This window comes from Syngnathus scovelli, chromosome 17 (assembly GCF_024217435.2).
Source record: "Syngnathus scovelli strain Florida chromosome 17, RoL_Ssco_1.2, whole genome shotgun sequence".
NCBI classification, from domain to species: Eukaryota; Metazoa; Chordata; class Actinopteri; order Syngnathiformes; family Syngnathidae; genus Syngnathus; species Syngnathus scovelli.
This window is the reverse complement of record NC_090863.1, coordinates 6,965,321-6,986,729: the sequence shown is the minus strand read 5'-3', so window position 1 is coordinate 6,986,729 and position 21,409 is coordinate 6,965,321. Positions and strand designations below refer to the sequence as shown.

General features: G+C 51.2%; 4 protein-coding genes across 14 annotated transcripts; 1 reads left to right on the top strand and 3 right to left on the bottom strand.

The window, feature by feature from the left end:
* The first annotated feature begins 873 nt into the window (after nt 1-873).
* On the top strand, nt 874-18,856 carry slc39a6 (solute carrier family 39 member 6). Of its 10 annotated transcripts, none has more exons than XM_049748147.1 (13): nt 874-906; nt 975-1,020; nt 14,455-14,653; nt 14,902-15,202; nt 15,370-15,502; nt 15,692-15,751; nt 15,828-15,997; nt 16,162-16,320; nt 16,424-16,493; nt 16,585-16,938; nt 17,163-17,243; nt 17,314-17,504; nt 17,623-18,856. In XM_049748147.1, exons 1-13 carry the CDS (start codon nt 889-891, stop codon nt 17,776-17,778), a joined length of 1,938 nt encoding a protein of 645 aa, XP_049604104.1. In that variant the 5' UTR covers nt 874-888; the 3' UTR covers nt 17,779-18,856. The 10 variants fall into 10 exon arrangements, with proteins under 10 accessions (XP_049604104.1, XP_049604103.1, XP_049604109.1 ...); XM_049748146.1 differs by having other exon boundaries at nt 14,452-14,653; XM_049748152.2 differs by lacking the exons at nt 874-906; nt 975-1,020 and adding exons at nt 12,681-13,062; nt 13,143-13,227 and having other exon boundaries at nt 14,452-14,653.
* On the bottom strand, nt 1,652-4,265 carry cavin4a (caveolae associated protein 4a). Its single transcript, XM_049748159.2, has 2 exons — nt 3,448-4,265; nt 1,652-2,808 (listed from the first exon to the last, which is right to left on the bottom strand). Exons 1-2 carry the CDS (start codon nt 3,844-3,846, stop codon nt 2,212-2,214), a joined length of 996 nt encoding a protein of 331 aa, XP_049604116.1. The 5' UTR covers nt 3,847-4,265; the 3' UTR covers nt 1,652-2,211.
* On the bottom strand, nt 4,767-10,486 carry LOC125985373 (tomoregulin-1). 2 transcript variants are annotated; one of them, XM_049748155.2, is made up of 10 exons: nt 10,147-10,486; nt 8,925-9,040; nt 8,699-8,828; nt 8,540-8,569; nt 7,836-7,941; nt 7,296-7,444; nt 7,084-7,134; nt 6,887-7,004; nt 6,657-6,818; nt 4,767-6,573 (listed from the first exon to the last, which is right to left on the bottom strand). In XM_049748155.2, the coding sequence occupies exons 1-10, from the start codon at nt 10,307-10,309 to the stop codon at nt 6,489-6,491; spliced, it is 1,110 nt and encodes a 369-aa protein (XP_049604112.1). In that variant the 5' UTR covers nt 10,310-10,486; the 3' UTR covers nt 4,767-6,488. The 2 variants fall into 2 exon arrangements, with proteins under 2 accessions (XP_049604112.1, XP_049604113.1); XM_049748156.2 differs by lacking the exon at nt 10,147-10,486 and having other exon boundaries at nt 8,925-9,852.
* Nucleotides 18,264-21,393, bottom strand: crfb16 (cytokine receptor family member B16). Its single transcript, XM_049748161.2, has 7 exons — nt 21,221-21,393; nt 20,900-21,029; nt 20,285-20,475; nt 19,763-19,890; nt 19,553-19,697; nt 19,348-19,490; nt 18,264-19,168 (listed from the first exon to the last, which is right to left on the bottom strand). Exons 1-7 carry the CDS (start codon nt 21,267-21,269, stop codon nt 19,052-19,054), a joined length of 903 nt encoding a protein of 300 aa, XP_049604118.1. The 5' UTR covers nt 21,270-21,393; the 3' UTR covers nt 18,264-19,051.
* Between the last annotated feature and the right edge of the window lie 16 nt (nt 21,394-21,409).

Sequence of the window (21,409 nt, the reverse complement as noted above, 5' to 3'; positions counted from 1 at the left end):
CAAATGATGTGATAACCTTCTTGCTTAGTTAGTTATCTAAAAATGCTCCACTAGTATCCGTTTGTACAATTTAGATAAGACCCTCTGCACTGATTAACCAGTTTGCAGAGATGACCCTCTCTCTCACCACCACCCTGCTTTCTTTCAATAAATAGTCTCTTGCAAGAGGTGAAAGTTAGACTGCTTTCAAGCACCTCTGTACCACACAAGGTGATGATGGCTTTCTCCGCTTTGTTAGGCTCCGGATTCTGGGTGTTATCGCTGAGTGCAGATGTCAGGCCTCAGCTGTCTGGCGGTTGGGTCTTCCCCGCGAAGCCCGACTACCAGGACGTGGTGTTATTCTCATTTCTCACTGACCTTGAGGTGTTCTCGTCAGGTACTCCCTGTCTGGGCCGATGATACATCCTGTTGCACAACACTTGGAAGAAAACAACTTCAACCTGCATATTTCCATGCGACGACACAAGCACAGCCACTACTGGAAATTATATTGATGTGATTATATATAAGTCTAACGCAGCCTCAATAAAATATGTTTGCAAACTGCCGAAAGCACATTTCCCTTTAGCTTGCAAGCGTAAAATGGGCAAACTGTCTCACGTGTGGTTCTTGCATAAAAGGTAGAGTGGGCAAAACTCTATCACTGTTGTGTGAAAAGTAAAATAAAAAAATAAAAAAATATGAATATCAAATCCTTTCCCATTTACTTGAGTACAGGGGTCCCTCGCTTTACGACGTTGATCCGTTCCAACGCTGCGACGTAAACCGAATTTCGGTGTAAGTCGGAACACTCCAAAATGGCGTATACCATGTAAGTGGGTAACGCAGACTAGCTAGCTAGCTAGCGAAACAGGTTGTTTACCTCGGCGGACGTTTGAGCGGGACAGCATGAAACGCTCCCAAATGGTGAATGTTCAAAACAGTTTAATTGGAACTGTTTCAATTGGAGTGAAAAGGCAAGACTTTTTTTTCAGGCGACAGAGCAAGAAAATGTTTGTAGACTTCCATCTACAAGTCAAGGTAAGACAATACAACTTTTTAAATCGACACAAAATGACTGAAACAATACAAAAATCTAGCTGTCTAATCTAGCTATTATTTTGTTGAGCAATCTTTATGTAAAGTATTTTGGTTCCAAAAACTTTTTCATCACAGGCCTAAATTATTTTGGGTGACATTTATACGCAATAATGATGTCGATAGCACTTGCTAATTTGCTCCATGTATTTACTCTTTATTTACCCTAAAACTAGCCACCATGTCACTAATTTTAAAAATGTTACTCATGTTATTGTTGTATTTTATCGACTGTCTCGGTTTGATTCATTGCCTTCTTGCATTTCATCTTCTCATCATTTGTGACATTTTCTCATCATCATTTCAAATAATATTTCAGTATGATAATGAAAACGAATAGAAAAAGAAAGATGCTCAAATTCGATCACTTTATTCTTTTTTTCCTCTGAGGCTTTGCTCACCTAACATGAACGCGGCCGAGTGCATCACTATGGGTGGCCACTAGGGGGAGACATTGCTCTGACTTTCGAATGACACCAAGAACCACGCGGTACTCGTTGAAGCAAGTCAAACAATCATGTACACGCACACTTTTTGACCATTTTCATCCATACAATGACAACCAAAGGTGACGTTATATTGTGCAAAGATTTTTTTATTTGGTATAATGTGCACAGAACACCAAAAGTGACGTTTTATATTATGTAGAAATACATTTTCAAACAAGTAAACCACCAAAAATCATTATCATCCTTGTATGATTGGAGGAAAAAAAATTAAAATCCACTTGTAGCGTGTATTAACAAAAGGTGCTCCAAAGTAGCAAAGCATAACTTGCAATCATCATTTCAATGGGCCTTTCACATAACTGCTCTCTTCCTCAAAAGTGGTTTACTTGGCATCATGATGATGGTAGACGTCCTCTCCTGCACTTGCGGCCATTTTCCTGTGATGCCGGTCGGGCTCTACTTCCTGTGATGTTCTTGTAATGCTGGTCACGGGAGTCCTTGTTCTCGAAGTATTATCTGTTTGATGGAATCCATTGCTGTCATTTTTTATTCAGGTAATGCTGGTCCGCTTCTTGATGGTGGTCTATGTCCTGCAGTCCCGGTCTACTTCATGTTATTAGCCCGTAAATGCGCTCTACTTTCTGTCATCTTCCAGTCACGGCGGTCGTCTCTCTGTCACGGGTATCTAATTCCCGTAATCTTCTTCTAGCTCGGCTTTCCTGGCGGCGTAGGCCTTCTCGGCCGGCCCCTCCTTCTCTGTCTCTGCCACAACTCGGGCATCAGCAGGCTCGGGTTGGGGCTGCGGCACGGCGGCCACCTCGGCCTCGACCTCGGCCTCGGCATCGGCCCCCTCTTGGCCCTCGGCCACGGCTCGTTCCTTCTTGATCTTGATCTTGAAGGTCTCTTTGTTGGGCGCCTTCTTGGCGATGTTCTCCTTGAAGCGCTCGCCGCTCTGCTTGATGCGCTCGCCCGCCTGATGCATCTTCTCGCGGCGCTGTGGCGGCATGACCTTTTCACCAAAGTTGTGAATCTTGGTGCCGAGGTTGTCTTTGGTCTTGCTCATGTTTTCCTTGGAAAAGGCCGCCTTCAGGGTCTCGGTGCTCTTCACCATGGACTTTTTGAATCGTGCCGCTCGGGAGGGGTCGGCCTCCTCGGCGCTCATGCACTCCTCATCCGAGGAGAGGTCAGCGGGGATGTCGTAAGAATCGGGCTCCAGCTCCAGAGCCTCCGGTCCTCCCTTGGGGCTCTTGGTGACGGCCACTGACGGGACCTCGGCGTCGCCCTGAGGAAAGCACAAGCAAGGAGAGAATTCCAAAGCGCGTGAAATTTTTCCTGTCTCTGGGAAGCATAACGGTGCATAAACGTAGCCTCGGAACGCTAACGGCTAGCCGAACGCTGCCAGTGAGCATTGCCATCCACGCTGAGGATGGACAAAGTATGAAGCTCTCGGCGCTTTGGCGTCACCCGGTGTTCAACGGGCACATCGCAGTTTGCCCAACATCTCCTGTGCTGTCGACGGCAGGTTGTTGTCCCCTGGGGCCGGGCGGGCTGGCGAGAGGCTCAGAATAGGACCCTCTGTCAAAGGTCGCCAGCAGCAGCTGCCGTCTGAGCTCCGGTTACGCTCGACCGAAGCACGAGCAATGAAAGGAAAAGGAACCGTTGGAAGAAGCCCTCTTTCAGGACTCATATTTGCTTTTGTTTTGAAATCTTGCTTGCAACCAAACCCCCAAAAAGGAAAGTTAGGGTTTAAAGAAGAGGAGGATGCCATGCAAGTAGTGTGAGGTGAGCAAAGGAGGCAAGATGTTCAAGAGCAAGGTTTGAGGAGGAAGCAAGAGGGAGAGAGCCTGTTGAAGCTGAAGCAAGGTCTAGACAAGAGCTGTGTGGAGAAGAAGATGCAAAGAATAATAAGCATGCCTCCTACCTGGTAGATGACCACTCTGAACTTGTTCCTGGTGAGCAGCTCATCCTGGGTGCTCTCCACCTTCTTGACACGACCGTTTTGCTTCTCGACGCGGACTCGCACATCCTTGACGTTGGCGCTGACTTTGCGCGTCTTCTGCAGCAGTTTATCCAGGCAGCCGCCGGTGTCGGCGTGCTCCTTGGCCAACTTGAGCACGTCGCCCTGGATGCCACGGATGTTGTTCTCCAGGTCCAGCTGACGCTCTTCCATCCGCTGCTGGCCCGACTGCACGTTGTCGATGATTCCGGCCACCCGCTCCAGCAGAGACAAGATGCTCAGGGCGCTGATGGGCTTCCCATCCTCGTCCTCCATCCCCACGATCTCCAGCTTCTCCTGAGCGCTGTACTTGTGCTGCTCCATTTCCTCCAGAGGTTTCGGCTTTGGGCTAGTAGCTGTCTATGGGGTCCAAGGTTCTGGCTGTGGAAAGAAGCCAATGGTTATGGGGCAGTAGGTTCTGGTTTTCTTGAAGACGCCAGGTCTGGGACCAAGAAGACTCCAGCGTTGGCTTTGGGAATGAATACTCCAACTATAGGGAAGAAGGTTCACTGGCTCTGTGGTACAAGGTTCTCTCTACAGGGGAACAATTCTCTGGCTTCCAGAAGATCCAAGCACAGTGACCCGCTGGGGCGACCGGTCGCAGGAAAGAGGGGAGACTCCCCACACCCTCCCCCTGGTTAAAAAAGGCAACGTGATCCCGCGCCCATCCCGCAGTGAGGTCGGTCGCTAAAAATAAAAGTCCAGCAATGAGACAGACAAGTTTGAAAATTATGGAGCTCCAAGTCCTGCTGGGATTGGTCTCCCTTTTCCCCCCACTATTTGACGGTGTAAGAAAAGCCCACTGTTGAGCCACATTTACGTCAACGCTTTGGCTTGGACCGCCACCCCACCCCAGTCAGTAGAACCCCCAAGACGGACTGGCTGGTTTATTTCGGGAAGACTTGCGTTCTGAACGGATCTCTTTGGTGCTTTGACTCGTGGGGAATGTGACTGGTCGCCCGTCACAAATGACTTGCTTGACACCTAAAAGCCAAAATCTCTATTCAGCTTTTTTATTTTTTAAGAGCAACAACTTTCAAGTAACTACTACTTCCTATTTGGTGCAAAACACAAACTTAGCAACATGAAACAACTGTAGAACAACTGCGTGCACGCACACACATGCTATTAAATCTATATTTACAGCGGTAGTCGTCCCCCACTCCTAAAATTTAAAAACCTTTCTCTCATTTCACAGGCGGGCAAATGAAGCTTTGGCGTGAAAACAGACAAACGTGAAGCCATTTGTGTGAAGAAGTTTTTATTAAAAGTTTACATGCAAGTCAACACGTTCAAATCACGTTAAGACGACCAATCACTACAAGACAAACGTTGACGGAGGGACGGAGGGAGGGGGCCGCCATCGGGGGGGTTTGAGGTGCAGGCCGGTGAGGATTAGCAAAACAAAGTGACGAATGTGAGACAAGTTTTCCAGCTCATAACCTCCTCGGTGACCCCGCCCGCTTAGCGCCAGTTGGCTGCTACATGGTATGCTAATGAACACAGCACAACATCACGATAACAATTGTTTCTTTTCCAACCATATATGAATATCTAGTTGTTCGGACTCTAACAAATATTTTGTGATTGTCGCTGTGGCACTCCTAAAACAAAAAGAAACCCCAAAACATTTATGCTGTCAAATAAGCGCAAAAGAAATAAGAAGTACAGCGAGAGCTTGCAAAGCTAAAGGCGCTAATGGCCTGGGACTAAAGTGTGTGTTCGGGCGTGTGCATTTGTCTTTGTGTGTGCCAGTGGTTCTCAAACTGGGATCCCCTAAACCAGGACGCCAGCGAGCTGGAATGTGAGGGCTCTGCAAAACAATGTTAACTCACCAGCTATTAAAGTATGTCTTTGACGTTACTACCCTAATGTTATCCAACTTTCATCTCTGAAGACTGACTTTGTCTACATCCACCCATTATCTGAATGGCTTTCTCCTCACGAGGGCCGTGGGCGTGTCGGACCCAACCCCAGCTGACTTTGGGCAGTAGGCCGGGGACACCCTGAACTAGTTCGCCAGCCAATCGCAGAGCACACAAAGAAGAACAGAATTTTGCATAAAATTACTAGTTTTCATCCCACCAACAAAAAAAACTTTGGTGCAATAAAATACAAGTTCAATTTTCAAATCATCTCTCATCCTTAAAATAAATACAAATGGAATAAATCTGTTCCAGGGGCCCCAAAACGCCCCAAATTCGTTAAAACAAATTCATAAGAAAAACTGCACCCAGCAGTATTGCAGCATATTAAAGCAACGCAAAAACGTTTCCTCCCTTGTCTGTTGGTAAAACAGCTTAAAGTGCCACCTACTGGTCTTGTTGTTCAATTGCAAGAATTGTGAATTGATGGTGGTTGGATGTGGTAAAGTTTGTTTGGCTCCAGGCTCAAAAGCACACTAGTCGCTCCAATTTGGACTAAGTGGCGCCTCGTAAGTCAAGGCACTGCTGTAAGCATCACCCCCGCCCCAAAAAAAATGACATGCGTGCAGTTGTTTGATTATGAGTCCCTGTACCCAAAACGTTTGAGAACCCCTGGTAGAAACATTCCTGTTAGTGTCGAGATGTCTTTCCTGTCGCGGCCTTGGACGTAATGGAAGCAGGCTGACAAAGTCCAAAAAGCCGGCTAAACCCAAACGTGACATTTTGGGATCAGAAATGAAACCGCCAACACAGCAGACGCCACGCGACAGCCGTCATCATGCCGACTCAAGTCCAACAGAAGAACTGTGCCGCCATGACGATGACATTGCGTCGTCCTCGTTGTTATCGTTAGTTAAAAGAACGCATGGTAACGGAAAACCTTTCATTTGGTGGTCCGTGTTTCCAAAATCAGAACGCAGGATGCGCCGACATTCCTCAAAGTTGTTCAAGGAGAAAAGGAAGAAAAAATGAGGCGGCCCCTGCTCCTCATCTTCTCCAGCACAGGCGCTTCTTTGACAAATAAAAAGGAGGGGGGAGGGGCTATACCATCCGAGAGTTAGTGTCTGCAGAAAAGTGTCCCAGGTTGTGTTTGTGGCGACGCCCACGGTTATTCTTTGGACATTTCCTGAAAGGGAGCGCACACACACACAAAATGGAGTCAGTTTGTTGGAGGGCATCCAAGTGAGCGAGAGCGGGCGGTACACATACCTGCTGATGCACATGACAACGGCGGCGATGACAGCGATTTGCACGGCGCCGATGACTGACGCGATCAGGACATAATGCAGCTTCTGGCCACTGGGGACCACGTAGAGAACGTTGAAGTCCTGGAGCTCATCGCAGCGTACGCCTTTGTAGCCCGGATCGCACCTGCGCAGGCCAACGCAAACGGCAGTCAAACGAAGGCTGAGAGCCAACGGAAGTCACGCCCGCCTCACCTGCAGACGGCCACATCGCGCTGCATTTCGCAACGCCCGTGCAGACATAAGGCCGGGTGCCGGTCAGCGCTGCAGCTGCCCGTGTGGAATCCGTCCTTGTGTTCCAGTCCTTTGGTTTCTGGCCAGTCAAAGCAGAGCGGTCAGGGCGGGAAGCCAGGTGGCCGCCGTGTGCGCGCGCAGCGTCCCAGCAGCCTTACCCAGGACGTTGACTTTGAAAAGGCCGCCGTCGTCCTTCCTGCTCGCTTTGTCTTGGTCGGCCGGTGAGCAACCGAGAAAAAAAAAAAAAAGAAGACCAAAATCAATGCTGGCTTGAGTTGGGGAGGCGGCCACATGGGGGCAGCAGAGATTCTCTGGCAAAAACCGCCCTTGAAAAAGATTGACGATTCAGCTACTTCGCGACTTGGCCCACCTCGACACCTGCCCAGGTGCTCCACGTCGATCTGCTCCTGCTTCATGCAGGACGCCTCCCGCACCAAGCACGGGCTGTCGTAAGAGTTGCCGTCCGTGGCGCAGACGGCGTTCTCGTTGTGGCCGCTGCAGTCGATGTTGCAGATGCACCTGAAGATAGCCACAAGAGGGAACATGAGTGCCCCCTGTCGGAGACGCCGTTTTGTGCAGGTCCCCTGGGCTCGCTTTTGTCATCTCTCGGAACACGTGGTCCCGTCCAGAGTAGACAAAGTGATTCATCTTCCCTCCCGCCCAATCCGTCCATCGGCGTTTGGATACGTGCCACCCACATAGTCTGTCGAGAAGGAGCAAACAATTGCCGCAGCGCTTACGGCCATGGGCCCACTTTTCTTTGCCAAAAGTTCTACTGCCATGATCTTCGCACTTTGACTTTTGTCCGCTGGCGTAGGCGCTCGCTGTCATCTCATACGGTCACGCCGGATCTTGTGAGCTCAGTGAAGCATCCTGGATTTTACACAGATCGTGTGCCTGGCTCACTCACCACGTGTCCTCTGCGTCGACGTCACATTCAGCTCCGTATTTGCACGTACTGCACTTGCTGTTCTTGATCACATCGGGGGCAGAACCTTCTTCGTCTTCTTCTTCATCTGGGAGGGGGGGGGGAGCACAATGAAAAAGAATGAGGACAATAAAAACAAGTGGGAGGGAAGAAGAACTCAATTGGTGCTGTGTTTCTAGTCTTCACCCCCCCCCTTTTCAGTTTTTTTGGTTTTGGGTTGATGTTTTCAATGATTATTCTTGAGTCTTCTCATATGCATTGCTACATGATTCCTTTTATTGCTTTATTATTTTCTTCCATCGATCTATTTTCTGTACCGCTTGTCCCCATGGGGGTGCTGGAGTCTATCCCAGCTGTCATCTGGGATTAGGCGGGGGACACCCTGAACCGGTTGCCAGCCAATCGCAGGACACACAGAGACAAACAACAATCCGCACTCGCACGCACACCTACGGGCAATTTGGAGTGCTCAATCGGCTTACCATGCATGTTTTTGGGATGCGGGAGGAAACCGGAGTGCCCGGAGAAAACCCACGCAGGCACGGGGAGAACATGCAAACTCCACACGGGGAGGGCCGGAGGTGGAATCGAACCCGCATCCTCTGAATAGTGAATACTGTACCACCGCTTTATTATTTTGATACGTTTAAAAAAATAAACGCAATAACAAAAAATCTATGACTCACCGTCGGAATTTCCGGAACCCGAGCCAGGATCTGTGTGGGCGACATTGAACAATGTTATCAATTTGCGCACATGACATCGCCACACATCCATTTTACAATGAAATGGTAAAGAGTTGAGGTTGTGATTTGGACAGGTGGTGCTAAAAAGAGAAGCTTGACCGTCAGCACAAGGTCCGTGGGCCACCCTGGAGATGAGCCGCTGCTGCTTGCAGGACGCTTGGCGCCGGTAGCACTCGTTTTGATACGTGTCCCCATTGGAGCCGCACACCGGAACGTACTTCTTGTGGCACTGAACCAAGACAAAAGAAAAGCCAATTAAGATAAGCCACTATCATCCTCGTCGATCGTCATTCTCAAGTGAGGTGATTAAACAATCGCCACCCACCTGGAACTGACAGACGCACTTGGGCTGCAAGCGGTCATCTCGGCACACGCCTCCGAAGCGGCAAGTGGAGCGGTCGCACGCCACTGGGTCACTCTTCGTCTCGGCCGCACCCGAACCTTGACGAGGGTGAAAAGCAGCGCGTCTGCTCCGCCTCTGTCTTGTCGCCCGGTCGGGGCGGACGCAGATTGGCGCTTTGTATATTTGCCAATTGCGTGAGCTGATTTGTAGCTGTGTGAAATCGACGCATGTAGCGTAACTCCATTTTGAAAGCGGCGCCACGTCCATCGAGCCAAGATGGCGGCCGTTGTCACCGGCGCGCGTTTACGACAGGCCGTAAAAGTGACAAACGGCAGCGCCACAGAGAAAGCCTCCCAATGACACGACATTGGATTTCCTACGCTCAGGAATTGAATATTGATCGCCACCGGCATCACAGCGAAGACATTGACCAATCGCAAGTGGACTGATCAATGTTGCCAGAGCCACATGAGTGCTTGCCAGTTATCCGTCCATCTTGTAGTGTTTCTAACTACCTGTGGATTTTGGCCCGTTTCACTACCGCTTCTCCTCTCAAATCAACTGAGGGACCGCTTGGTGTTGGCCTTCGCATCCGTATTGAGTGGTTGCCAATCCAAGTCAACAGACAAAGAAAAAAACAAGGGGCTGCTCACCGTCAGGATGCAAAGAGACAACCGATGGACCGACTCTCAAGTGGCTCAAAAATGGACCACTCAGTATCACAGTTTATGTATTCCAACGATGGATTGGTCGCCAGGCAATATCAGAACTGCCATATTGACAAACTTGGAGCCCGCCGAGTGCCAACTGTCGGGCGGACGTCGCCCACTCGCCAAATGTATTCCTTTGCTCGTTTTTTTTTTTTTTTTTTTTAACTCAAACAATTTGATCAAACGAATCGTTCGTGAGCTGCGTTAACGTCATCATTCAACACATGTTGAACGCACGACAGTGTCGGCGTTGTAATCTTTTGACATTTGACTGATGGCTCTGCATGAAATGTTTCCCACGTGTCGTCTGCCGTTGTTGTCGAATTGATGGTGGCGGGTTTTGGTCCCACTGAGCGCGTGCGCGCGCCCCAGGAGAGTAAAGGATGCTGCAGGTTGCACGAACGCGGACGCGCGTCCCCGTGAGAGGTAAGCAGCCCTCATCCCGATGATGAATGATGAAAAGCAAGCAAATGAGCGAGGCAGGCTCATCTTACCTGCACACATCTTTCCTTGACACTCTCCGCCGCCCTGAGTCTGGTAGGACGCGCGCGCCGCAGGCACGCCGAGCAGCGCCGGCAGCAGCAGTGGCAGCAGCAGCAGCACAGACGTGCGAGGTCCCACCAGGCGGCGAAGAAAGCTTTCCGCGCCCGACACCATCGTGCAGGTCAATGGCGAGGAATGAGAAGAGGAAGAAGGACGTTGGAGGAAGATGACGAGAGGGCGATCACGAGGCGGAGAGCATCGTGGCCTCCGCGTGTCCTCCTTCTCGGCGTGCGCGCGCGTGCGTGCGTTCGTGCTGGTGTGCGTAGTTACTGCGCCCAAAGCTCCGCCTACTTCCCCCGCACGGAGGGCGCGTGCGCGGAGGGAGGAGGAAGAAGAGAAAGAACAACAAAGAAAACCGGAGGCAGTGCGACACCTTGCAGGCCTAGTGGTTTTGCACGTCTGCCTCGCAGTCCATTGGTTCACGGTTCGAGTCTGGAATTTCCTGGCTGGAGCTTGCATGTTAGCTTATACGTGAGCTGATGTCCATGGGTGACCAATCGTTTGACCAGTATACGTCCCCTGGCCGAATGTCAACCGTTTGTCTATATGGGACCCCTTAGCGACCGATCCACCTTTTCAATTGGCATGTGCCCCTGACCCGAAACCGCTTCAGTTTGTGACAGAGTTTGTAACTCAGTTGGACTTGAGTGCAGATCTGGCTGAGGTTTTAACTAATCTTTGTCTTTGTCTAACTAATCTTTGTCCCCTTGGAAGATTGCAACCAAATCTCTGATTATTCGACGCGCCATATGTCAACGTGCATTTTGTGGCGTGGCCATGACACTCTGTTTAAGGCACAGTAAGAATATGCCTCCGAGGTGCTTGTTAAATGTCCATGGTTGTTCTGCGCTTTATCATGCAAATTTAACATGGTTAAACTATGTTGTATGATGAGGAGGTCAGCGTGGTCAGCGTGTGGTTGTCCTGCGACTCGGTTGCCCTAATCGGTCGTACCATCTGCACCCCCTGCGGAGCAGCGGAGGGATAATGCGGGCCGTCCCGCGGAGGGTGCAGGGGGGGGGGTCCGGCTTGGCCCGCACGACAGAAAGCACCTTCGGAATTCAGAGTGCTGGACCCTGGCACACACACTCAACAAGTTAGCCGCGGAAAAAATGCTACTTTCCCAGACGCCTAAAGTGGTGTTGCCATCTTGGAGCATTCCTGCTCATTCCACCATGGCTCCGGCTCAGGACAGCTTTCAGGGAGACTTCATTCGGAAGTGACACTAAGTGGAAGGAAAAGATGGCTTGTGTGTTTTTCAAGGTGTGTGCCAACGTGTAGGGCCGGCCCGGGTATTCCAACATGACCAGATCGGCCTACTCTGTGCCACGTTGCGGGAATGGAGGCCAACACAAACAAACAGCCACGTGTCAAACAAATTGAAGGTCGCAAGACAGCGTGTTACACCCCCCCGCCCAAAAAAGGTCTCGCTGATAGGGCCGGCCGGCCTGCCTTAAAGGTAAACAAGCACCACGCCTGGAAACATAAACGAGAAGGTCATGTCGTAGAAATCGCCCCCTGGAGTGTTTATTGGCAAGTGATCAAAGTTCTGGTTTGTTGTGAAAAACAGATGTGGTCTTCATCTCATATTTGCAAAATGCCCCCCCCCCCCAGCCGTTGTTTTGCGTGGCCGGCCGTTCACGTGTCAAAGTGGAGCTCACCAACGTGGCTCCGGATAGCCGGGCCCAATTCGTCTTTGCTCCCAAGGCCGGGAGAAACTCGGTTTGGTCCTGGCGCCCTCAAGTCTCAAGCAGACGAACGGGTCACCCGGTGGGCAAAGCCGAAGGAGCAAACGAGACGGCGTTATTGGATGAGAAGAAGGGGTTTTGGCTAATCAGGATGAGAAAGAAGGCTGACAGACCGCGACAAAGAGCGCAAAGAGGATTTGCTTCCAATCCACTTAGGAGAATCTTTCTTCCTTTTCCAGCTTGTTAATTGTTGCGGCGGACACGGCAGTAGCCGCGCAACTCGTGATATGAGCCGACGTGACTTCCAACACCTCGGAGAGCATTCCCGAAAAGCTGCCGCTCCTTCTGAACATTCCTCCTCTTGTTATTTCAACGCAGCTCCTGAAAAGTCCCGTCAGCAGAGGGTCAGTCTCCCACCGGCGTAACCGTGACGACCGAGGCCAAACAGCTGCTCGTGATGGGACGTATTGTGCTGACAAATGCGGCAGCTCATTTTGGATGGAGATGCGTCATTTGTGGTTATTGTGGAAAACAGAGACTGACACTCACACTTGATGACACTTCTCAAATACACTTCTCAAAACATTTTTCCGACTCTGCTAGATAATCAACCAAAGTCACCACCTTCGTTTGTGTGGCCTGCTCCAAGGTGTGCACAATGCTGACACTCAATGTCAGTGCAATGTTTTAATTGTAAAGTACCTAAATGTTTTTGCAACGTTCATAGTGCATGTGCAGTGTTTGAAATGTTTCAATATCTGATAAGTGATTATTTTTTTCAACGTTTGCCCTTGATACTCAGCCAACTTGACATTTTTCCAGCTGCGGTGAGAAAGCTCCAGCTGTGAGCGTCATCTTGTGCAGTTTTTGTAGCTCCTTTGCGACACATTAGCAAACCAATATGTGTATTCAAACAACTCGATTATTTACTGCTATTTGCTGGGGATTGAGACCAGACCAGACCATCAGCCAATGTGAGGTACACTCTGGGCTCAGCAGGTAGAACGTATCGTCGGGTGACTTAGGGGCGCCGGTTCAAATCTCAGCGCCCACCCACGGCCAAGAGGCCAAACTCCCAAGTTGTCTGTTCCTGATCGGAACTGATCCCGTGTGAAATGGACGCGTTGGTTCATGATTGACACCCAACCTCAAAGACACTGGGCGCCGGCCAATCACAAGGCGAGTCTTTGTCCGTCGCCCCGCCCACTGTCTCTTCACACGGCTCCTCAACTTTAACTAGTCTATTTGATTTCCCGCAGTTAGCAAAGGCACAACTGAATCCATTCTGAATCCCTTTTGGGGCGAGCAGCACCGCGCGGGAGGAGAACGACAGACAACAAGAAGGTGAAATTGACTTTCCACGCGTGGACGCCGCTCCTTTTGTCGTTGGCGCGGCCGCGATGGCGGCGGCGGTGTTTCCGGGTTGAACGCCTTTTGTGCACACGGCACCGAACTGGGCTACTTGGTGCCGAGCGCACAAAGCAACGTGCTTGTGTTTATATACTGTGGGCTCACTTTGACGTCGACGCTGCTCGGTTTTAACGCGTCCGACGGATTCGGTGCTTATTTTGACCTGGTTCGGAGGCCGCGGCATCAAGGCCGTCTCATCCACTTCTTCCCACGGCCAGCCGGCTGTGACGTGCCCAAGCGTCCTCGGTGGTAGTCGACCCTAATCTGCGCTAGCGCGATGCTAATGCGGCTTGCTAACGTTTAGCGTCACATGTGCCGAAAACCACAGATGTGGCTGTTGCAATGAATACGAGTGGAAATGTCCTCGCCCTGAAAAGGACGAGACACCGCCGTCGTCGAGCATGACGCCATCATAGCCCGTGCTGAAAAGTGTTCATAGTGAGTGTGAGCGTCTTGCGAGGAAACTATTGAGCAGCACAATATTTTGAATCGGAAATAAACTAACTGGACGCTATTCTTCAATTCGGCGTCAGTAACACTAACAGGCGTTGCTCCATTTCCCAGCTGTCATACCTGATCGGGAAGTAATGTCATTTGGTGTTTTACTTTCTGACTTTTTGTTCATTTCAATAAATACTTGAAGGTGAACCGATGACCCTGATTACTTTTTATCTCCTGGCCATATTCTGATTGTTGCGGCTCCAGACTCCAGACAGTCGCTGCAACGTCAAATATTTTCCCATCGCATCCCAGAAACATTTTTGGAGGGTCTATTATCAAAGGCCGCTCTTTCAGCTTTGTTCTCAAAGCACCACTGACATTATAGACAAACGTCTCCCTTAATCTTTATTTTCTCTGTCAAATTACCCTTAATCTTTATTCTGTCTGCCAAACTGCAATGTGAAGTTATGGTTCATTTCCTCGTCTCCTTGTTTCTTTGTCTCCTAACTGCCTCGTCACTTCTCAACCTGTCTCCCAGCCTCCCCAGTTTCCTTGTCTCTCGTTTTCTTATCCCCGAGCTTCTTTGACGCCTAGTTTCCTTCCGTCATATTTTCCTTGTCTCCACCTCTCTCACTTTTAGTGTCTTCTAGCCTTGTTCAAGTATGCGCTAATACTCTTCCGTGTCGGCGGTTGTGGCTAAATTTTGGTTTTGTCCAGCAGAGATCCGGCAAGAGATGATCCGGGCAGTCCTGGTTCTGGTCCAGGTCGTGACATTCGTCCTGACGGCGGTGCCGTCGGCCGACGATGTCTCGGTCGGGCCCCCCAAATGTGTTGACAGCCAACGCATTTCGTCGGCGGTTGTAGACGCGGAGCTTGCCGAGAAAAACCAGAAGAGACACCTCGAGGCGTTGTTCGACAGGTGGGCACCCCCCGCCTTGGAAATGGGCTCGCCGGAGCTTTGTGTTTGGAAATATGCCAAAAGTAATCACGTTTGTAGTATAACATTTTAAAAGATAAATGTCCACATTTTTTTTTTTTATTATTCTTTCTTTTTTCATGTTATTGAAAATGTTCCAAAATAGTGCCAAGCCGTATCTGTCAATTTGTTGAAATTCTTTTCATTTGGTCATTAGAATATGACGAGGGGTCGCCCGTCTTTTTTTCCAGGTACGGCGAAAACGGGAGCATCTCCCTGGTGGGCCTGACGCGGCTCTTGCACAGCGTGGGCCTGGACCGCATCAGGAACGTGACGGTGCAGCACCACCATCATGACGAATCGCAGGAGGCCTCCGCCAAAGAGAGGCAAAGGCGGAGCGCGGACGATGGGGAGGAGCAGCTCAGGGCCGCCGAATCGGTCGCGGCTCGTCAGATACGCGCGGTGGCATATCACGTGCACGATGAGCACCACGATGACCACCACGACGATGACCACCACGACGATGACCACCACGACCATCAGCATGTTGAGGTTCCGCTTTGAAATTTTGCCTTCATGTATGTCATGTCATATTTGGAGGTGGCACAATGGATTGATTGATCCGTGGGAAAAGTCATCAAGAATTCTGCAATCAACTTAAATGCTCTTGTTGTGTCCGAAGACTGGTGACCTTGCGTTTTGTTGTCATGCTTGCTCAGTGCCAGAACGCATCCAGCCTGCTGTGGTCGCACGGCATGACGCAGGAGGGTGGCGTGGGACCAGAAGACCTGGTCTTCCTTTGCCCGGCGCTTCTGCACCAGATGGACGCCCAGGCCTGCATCCGGCATCATGGTAAGCCAGCCTCAATGGAACCATCGCCGCCTGACCGCATTTTGCACATCCACTAGGCCCAGATTTCGATGAAGGCTTGTGTATCATTCCGCATCGACTTATTCACGCAGGGTTTGGGTCCAGCGACAGTTTTTTCTTTGTCCGCGATTTGCACCTTCTGGCTATTCGAAATGTCGGTTTCCTCCTCAGACCATCGTGACCACAATCACCATGACGACCGGAGCGAGAGCAGCAAAAGCATCTTGGCAGGTGACTTGCGGGGCCCTCGGGGGGAGATGAGCAGTTCCGAGCGGAGACTGATTTGTGGCTTGTGCGCGTGCATCAGCATGGCTGGGCGGCTTCCTGTCCATCACAGTCATCAGCCTGCTGTCGCTTGTGGGCGTGGTGCTGATGCCGCTCATGAACAAGGTCTTCTTCAAGTTCCTGCTCAGCTTCCTGGTGGCGCTGGCCGTGGGCACGCTCAGCGGTGATGCCTTCCTGCACCTCATTCCCCACGTGAGTGCACACAGGCGCCCTTTTCACCTCCTGATTCGGTCCCGAAATGGATGCTCGGCTAAAAGTGAATAAGTCTGTACCTGCTACGGAGGGATGCTCTTCCTCGCTCGGGACGCGTTGTACTAAATTGGCATCCGACGGCCACTTTGCTTCCTGCTTTGCAGTCTCAAGTGGGCCACCAGCATGAGGGGCACGAGGGGCATGACGAAGATGACCTGGACGGCATGTGGAAGGGTCTGACGGCTCTCGGCGGCGTCTACTTGATGTTTCTCATCGAGCACTTCCTCACGCTGGGAAAAATGTACAAGGAAAGGAAGAAGAGGGTGAGACATCGTCATGATGACAAGAACCTCAAACTGTAGCCCCCTGCGCATTGGACTTGAATTGACTCATGGAATCACTAACTTCTGACTTTGTTGCATTCAGGAGCGGAAGAACAAAGAAAACCTGGAAAAGCCCCTGGCCCTGATGGACTGCCACCCAAAGCCGAGCCAAGGTGAGTCCGTCTGAGCGGTCCTGACAAATTGGCTGAAATGGTTTTGATGACATGTCAAGCAGTTTGAGCCGCCGCTTTGGTGCTCCCGCAGAGACCGAGTCCAACGGCGCCGGGGTGTTTGAGGACGGCGTGGCCGAGGAGGAACAGGTGATGCTGAAGAAGTCGTCGTCGGCAGCGGCGGCAGCGGAGGGCTACACGGCAGAGGACTGCGAGAACAAATGCCACTCGCACTTCCACGACACGGTGGGCCAGGCGGACAGCCTGCACCACCACCACCACGACTACCACCACATCCTCCACCACCACCACTCGCAGAACCACCACCCGCACAGCCACAGTCACTCGTACCCACAGCACCACTTCCAGCAAGCCGGCGTGGCCACGCTAGCCTGGATGGTCATCATGGGCGACGGCTTGCACAACTTCAGCGACGGCCTGGCCATCGGTGAGCCGCCGCCGCCCCCTTTCCTCGCACTTAACAGTCATTGTGACCGAGCATGCGACGGCCGTAAGAGCCCCCAACCCAAAAGTTAGAAAAGTTCAAGGGAGTTAAAGTTAGTTAAAAGAAAGTCAAGTCATTGCCAGAATGGTTCCAAAGGCTAAGCGACGCACAAATCCACTTCCGGGCCAGGGCATTGAGGATCGATTGATTGGTTGGTTGATTAACAGGTGCAGCCTTCAGCGAGAGTTTGTCCAGTGGCCTTAGCACCTCGGTGGCCGTCTTCTGCCACGAGCTTCCTCATGAGTTAGGTGAGCTTGCCCACCACCAGCCCAGTACCTCCCTCCCTCCCTCCGCTGAAATCTACTTTGTTTTCCTCAGGCGACTTTGCTGTGCTGCTGAAGGCGGGCATGACTGTGCGGCAGGCCGCCCTCTACAACCTGCTATCGGCCGCCACCGCCTACCTGGGCATGGTGGTGGGCATCCTCATTGGCCACTATGCGGGTGACGTCTGCATGTGGATCTTCGCCCTCACCGCCGGCCTCTTCATGTACGTGGCACTCGTGGACATGGTGAGTGAGCGCAGGTCGAACGTGGCTCTTTATTTTTCAAGTCTGTGCATCTGCCGCCGCGATCGGGTGGAAGGGAAATGGGCAGTGGAATTTTGGTGGTGATATGGCCATGCTCCAGGTGCCAGAGATGTTGCACAACAACGGCGGCGGCGAGCACGGTTTTGGCCACTGCGGCTACTTCCTGCTGCAGAACGCCGGTATCCTGCTGGGCTTCGGCATCATGCTCCTCATCGCTGTCCTGGAGCACCACATCCACCTGGAGCTGCACTTGTGACGTGGGCGCCGCCTTCTCGTATTGTGTTCGTCCCTTTGCCTCGTAGGGATCCTTGGTGACGGGGCGACTCGAGTGCCCCCCGCTAACGCTTTCTTCTCCACGCCCTCCAAATGTGACTGGACCGTCGGAACCGGCCCGCTTTTGGCAAACGTTAGGTCAAGATGTTACACTTGAAATTGTTTTCTAACTTGTTTCCTCTAATTTGAATATTTTTTTTATATAACTTGAAAATATTAATGTTTTGAACTCCTCCGGGGGGGTGCAACAAGCCGTGGTTTCCCTCAGGGGCCGTTTTGACTGTGAAATTCACATCGATGTTGAATCACTTCCTCATCACTTTTGCATGTCTTCGTCTGCCTCGGGTTGCGAGTGAGCCAACTCGGAAGTCTTTGTAGACGCCAGCAGGCATTTGAGCTGATTTTTCTTTTTTGTCTTTTAATTCCACTCCAAGCTAGAGTTTGCTCCAAAACGTCAGAGAGACCAAAGACGAGTCATATATTCTTTATTTTCTGCGTAGAACAAGTGTTTGATGTTAGTGCCGGGCTGATGAGAGGGGAGGGGAGTGAAGGCCCGCTCCCAGGTGGCCAAGACAGGAGCAGTACAAAGAGCGGCGTTGGCTTGATGCAATGTGCCAAAAACAATGGCATTTAGTTGAATTCTACGTCAAGGTCCAAGTTCCAAGATAACCGAGAGGCATTTTTCTGACACGTACCACTCGCAACCCAAGGCACCGCTGCGTCTTTGTTTTTGACACCAAACTGAAGTTGAAATCGCAAGTCAAGGAAAATAGTAATGACCAAATAGCAATACGTACAGTTGCTAAGAAAAATCTGTAAAAAGTGTAAACAAATATTTGCCATGATGAAGACAACCATTTTTTTCTCTCTGGTTAGGTCAAAACAAATTTGTGTCAAAGTTAAGTGAGAGCCAAAAACCAGTATTAAGGTTGAATTTTTTTTGCTTGGAGGTCCACTTGGTTACAGCAGCAGATGTTCTCGTTGTAAGTTGGCAATTTGTTTGCAAAGTGGTTCCGATCCATTGACATTCCTTATGACAAATAAATGTCATATCCACCCAAGACTCGTCTTGTGTTTTCGTGACGTGCGCCTCAACCAAAACGACATTTGCCAACTTTCCATGGTCTCTCCTTGATCTCCTGAAGCTTCCAGTTTGGCATCCCCCCCCACCCCCATCATGCAACAGTATTTTAGTCCGCATGCTGGGGAAATACAGCTATAAAGAAAGCCGTGAAGGTCCAACGTGTCCGCTCTTGTCATCCGTAAGCGTTGTGGCCCAGTTGGAAGCGCCGGTCCTTGTGCACCACGCGCATGTTGGCGCACACCTCTTCCTTGGGTTGGCCCGGCATGGCGGGCGCAGGCCCATCAAGCAGCTGCAGGAGACACGAGACGAGAGCCATCAGTGGTGTCGGCTTTGGACCCAACCGTAAACCTATTATCTTTGCTGTCTTTGTAAATCTCATCATTTTATCATAATTGTCCTCTTCCTCACTGTCATTAACCCTCATCATCATTATCATCATTTGCATGAGCGGACGTCCATCCAACTGACCAGCAAACGGGGCGGCGACTCCTTGAAGGAGTGGCGGCGGGTGCGCCACTGCACCGCGCACCAGAGGGCGGCGAAGACGACGCCCGCCATGAGAAGCAGCGTCAGCACGGCCGTTACGGGACCCTCCCAGTTGACGTGGGGACCTGTCAGGAAAGGAGGGTGAGTCAAATTGAGCCACATTTGATCAATCGTTCACATGTTATACCTGTGACCCGCACACATTGCTCTTGGCTATTTTGGCTGCGTAGTTGTTTGAGGAGCACACGCGCCCGGACGCAGTACTCCGACTCTTCCCGCAGGTCGAAGACGTGCAGCAGCTTCTCCTCAGCCAAGATGGCGAACACGCGAGCCTACGGGCCACCATTGTCGGTGAAAACGGCCACTTGACGCATTCGGGGTGAAGGGCGAGTCTGACCTGGTGCAGCGTGTCACCGCTCTGGCGTACCTCTACTTCGAGGTACGCCGTGGGCGGGGCCTCCTCAAAGGACACCAGGAGGGCGTCACCCACTGTTGACACCTTCATCAGGGGCGCCGTCAGCACGGCTGAAAACGCAGAGGGACATCAATGAGTGCGTCCGCGGCGCGCAGGCAAGGCTCCAAATATTCTCTTTTTCTTTTGCCATTGGCGACTTTTTTTGAAGAGCAACTTTGCGAATGAATTGATTTGTATTATGTTTCAGACAGTCCCACAAAATCCCGACTGATTTTGAAATTCCCCCCGGACATCTTTTTTAGGGTTCAAAAGTAGGACATGTCCGGGGAAAAGAGGACGTCTGGTCATCCTAGTTAAACACGTGAGCTTAGCATTTAGCGCGGCTTCTCCGTCTTATCCCTCAGCGAGAATGAGAATTGGCGCAAATGAAGGTGTTCGGCAAAAGGGCTGATTTGGAGCCTTGCGTGCAAAGTGAGAGCTTTGGTTAGCACGCTTGAGCCTTACTGTCCCTCCTGTTGAAGGGCGGCGAGAGCCTCGCCCACGCCGATGTTTCCGAGGCGCAGCGCGCTCGCACACGGATATTGTAGTCCGAGTCGGAGCCCAGGTCCAAAGTCTGGTCGCAGTACGTGTGCGTCACGTCTTGACAATTGGAGGAGTTCAACCAGGTGCCGGCCCGGATCGTCGCCTCAAACTCGCTGCGCGCATGGGCACAAACAAAACAGGCAAACTTTTCTCCATCATTGTTTTCGTCTCACTTTGGCTTTTTCATCGTTAATTTGGGGAAAATAGCACCAGCATTTGCGTTGTTATTGTGGCAAACAAATGTGTTTTGCTTTGTTTTTCCATCTTAACTTTTGTCTGTGAATTCAAATAACTGAGACTCATGTTGACAACGCATTCGAGAATGTCGCCCATCTAGTCGTCAGGAGCCAAGAGCGTTTTGGTTTGGCGTTCAGGCCAAGTCGCGGCGCAGCAGCATTGGCCTCAAGGCGGAAGCTTTTCCTCATACGCCCGTGCTTTGGAATGTGGGACTGTGGGCCCCAACATAGCGTCCCGGCCTCAGCATATGTTCAAAGCTAAGATGCGCAAAAGAGGTCGTACATGCAAAACGTGACGCACCCTTGGAACTGCACTGAGTAGAGCAGCGGCGTAGCGCACAGCGCCTTCGGGGGGTTCCACCGAAGCATGTGTTTCACGTTGACCGAATCCATGGTCACGTGGCTCGGCGGCGGCAGCGCACTCCAAACATCTGAAGAGGAAAAAGACGTCGACGTGACCGATGTTCCTTGAATGCTCGCCTGCTAGTCGGCCATCAAAAGTTGGTCACTCTGACACAAAAGGTCACTCCGTGTTGCGTATGAAGCCAAAGTAGCATTTTTAAAGCTTAAAAACTGCGACCGCTCCACCCAACCACACTTTGTCCCCGTTTGCCCTACTCACAGCCGACGACCAGCAGAGCGGAGAAGGTGCCCGCCGCGCTCGTCTTCATCTCGAGCAGCCCATGGGTCGCACGGCGGCCACGGTGCCGACACTCCGGCGAGGATACTCCAGCGATGATACTGCGGCGACAACACTGCGTTGACGACACTCCAGCGACGTGTGAAGCCGCCGAACAGGTTGCGGCACTCT

Coding starts and splice junctions, on each gene's coding strand:
- cavin4a (XM_049748159.2), bottom strand. CDS start 3,846: ATGGAGCAGCACAAGTACAGCGCTCAGGAGAAGCTGGAGATCGTGGGG. Junction 2,809..3,447: donor TCAGAGTGGTCATCTACCAG/GTAGGAGGCATG, acceptor TGCTTTCCTCAG/GGCGACGCCGAGGTCCCGTC.
- slc39a6 (XM_049748146.1), top strand. Junction 15,503..15,691: donor GGCCTGCATCCGGCATCATG/GTAAGCCAGCCT, acceptor TTTCCTCCTCAG/ACCATCGTGACCACAATCAC. Junction 16,494..16,584: donor CCACCCAAAGCCGAGCCAAG/GTGAGTCCGTCT, acceptor GTGCTCCCGCAG/AGACCGAGTCCAACGGCGCC.
- LOC125985373 (XM_049748156.2), bottom strand. CDS start 9,209: ATGGACGTGGCGCCGCTTTCAAAATGGAGTTACGCTACATGCGTCGAT. Junction 7,445..7,835: donor GTCGACGCAGAGGACACGTG/GTGAGTGAGCCA, acceptor GGCTATCTTCAG/GTGCATCTGCAACATCGACT. Junction 6,819..6,886: donor CGCGATGTGGCCGTCTGCAG/GTGAGGCGGGCG, acceptor TGGCCTGCGCAG/GTGCGATCCGGGCTACAAAG.
- crfb16 (XM_049748161.2), bottom strand. CDS start 21,269: ATGAAGACGAGCGCGGCGGGCACCTTCTCCGCTCTGCTGGTCGTCGGC. Junction 20,476..20,899: donor TACTCAGTGCAGTTCCAAGG/GTGCGTCACGTT, acceptor CCATGCGCGCAG/CGAGTTTGAGGCGACGATCC. Junction 19,491..19,552: donor GCAATGTGTGCGGGTCACAG/GTATAACATGTG, acceptor CTTTCCTGACAG/GTCCCCACGTCAACTGGGAG.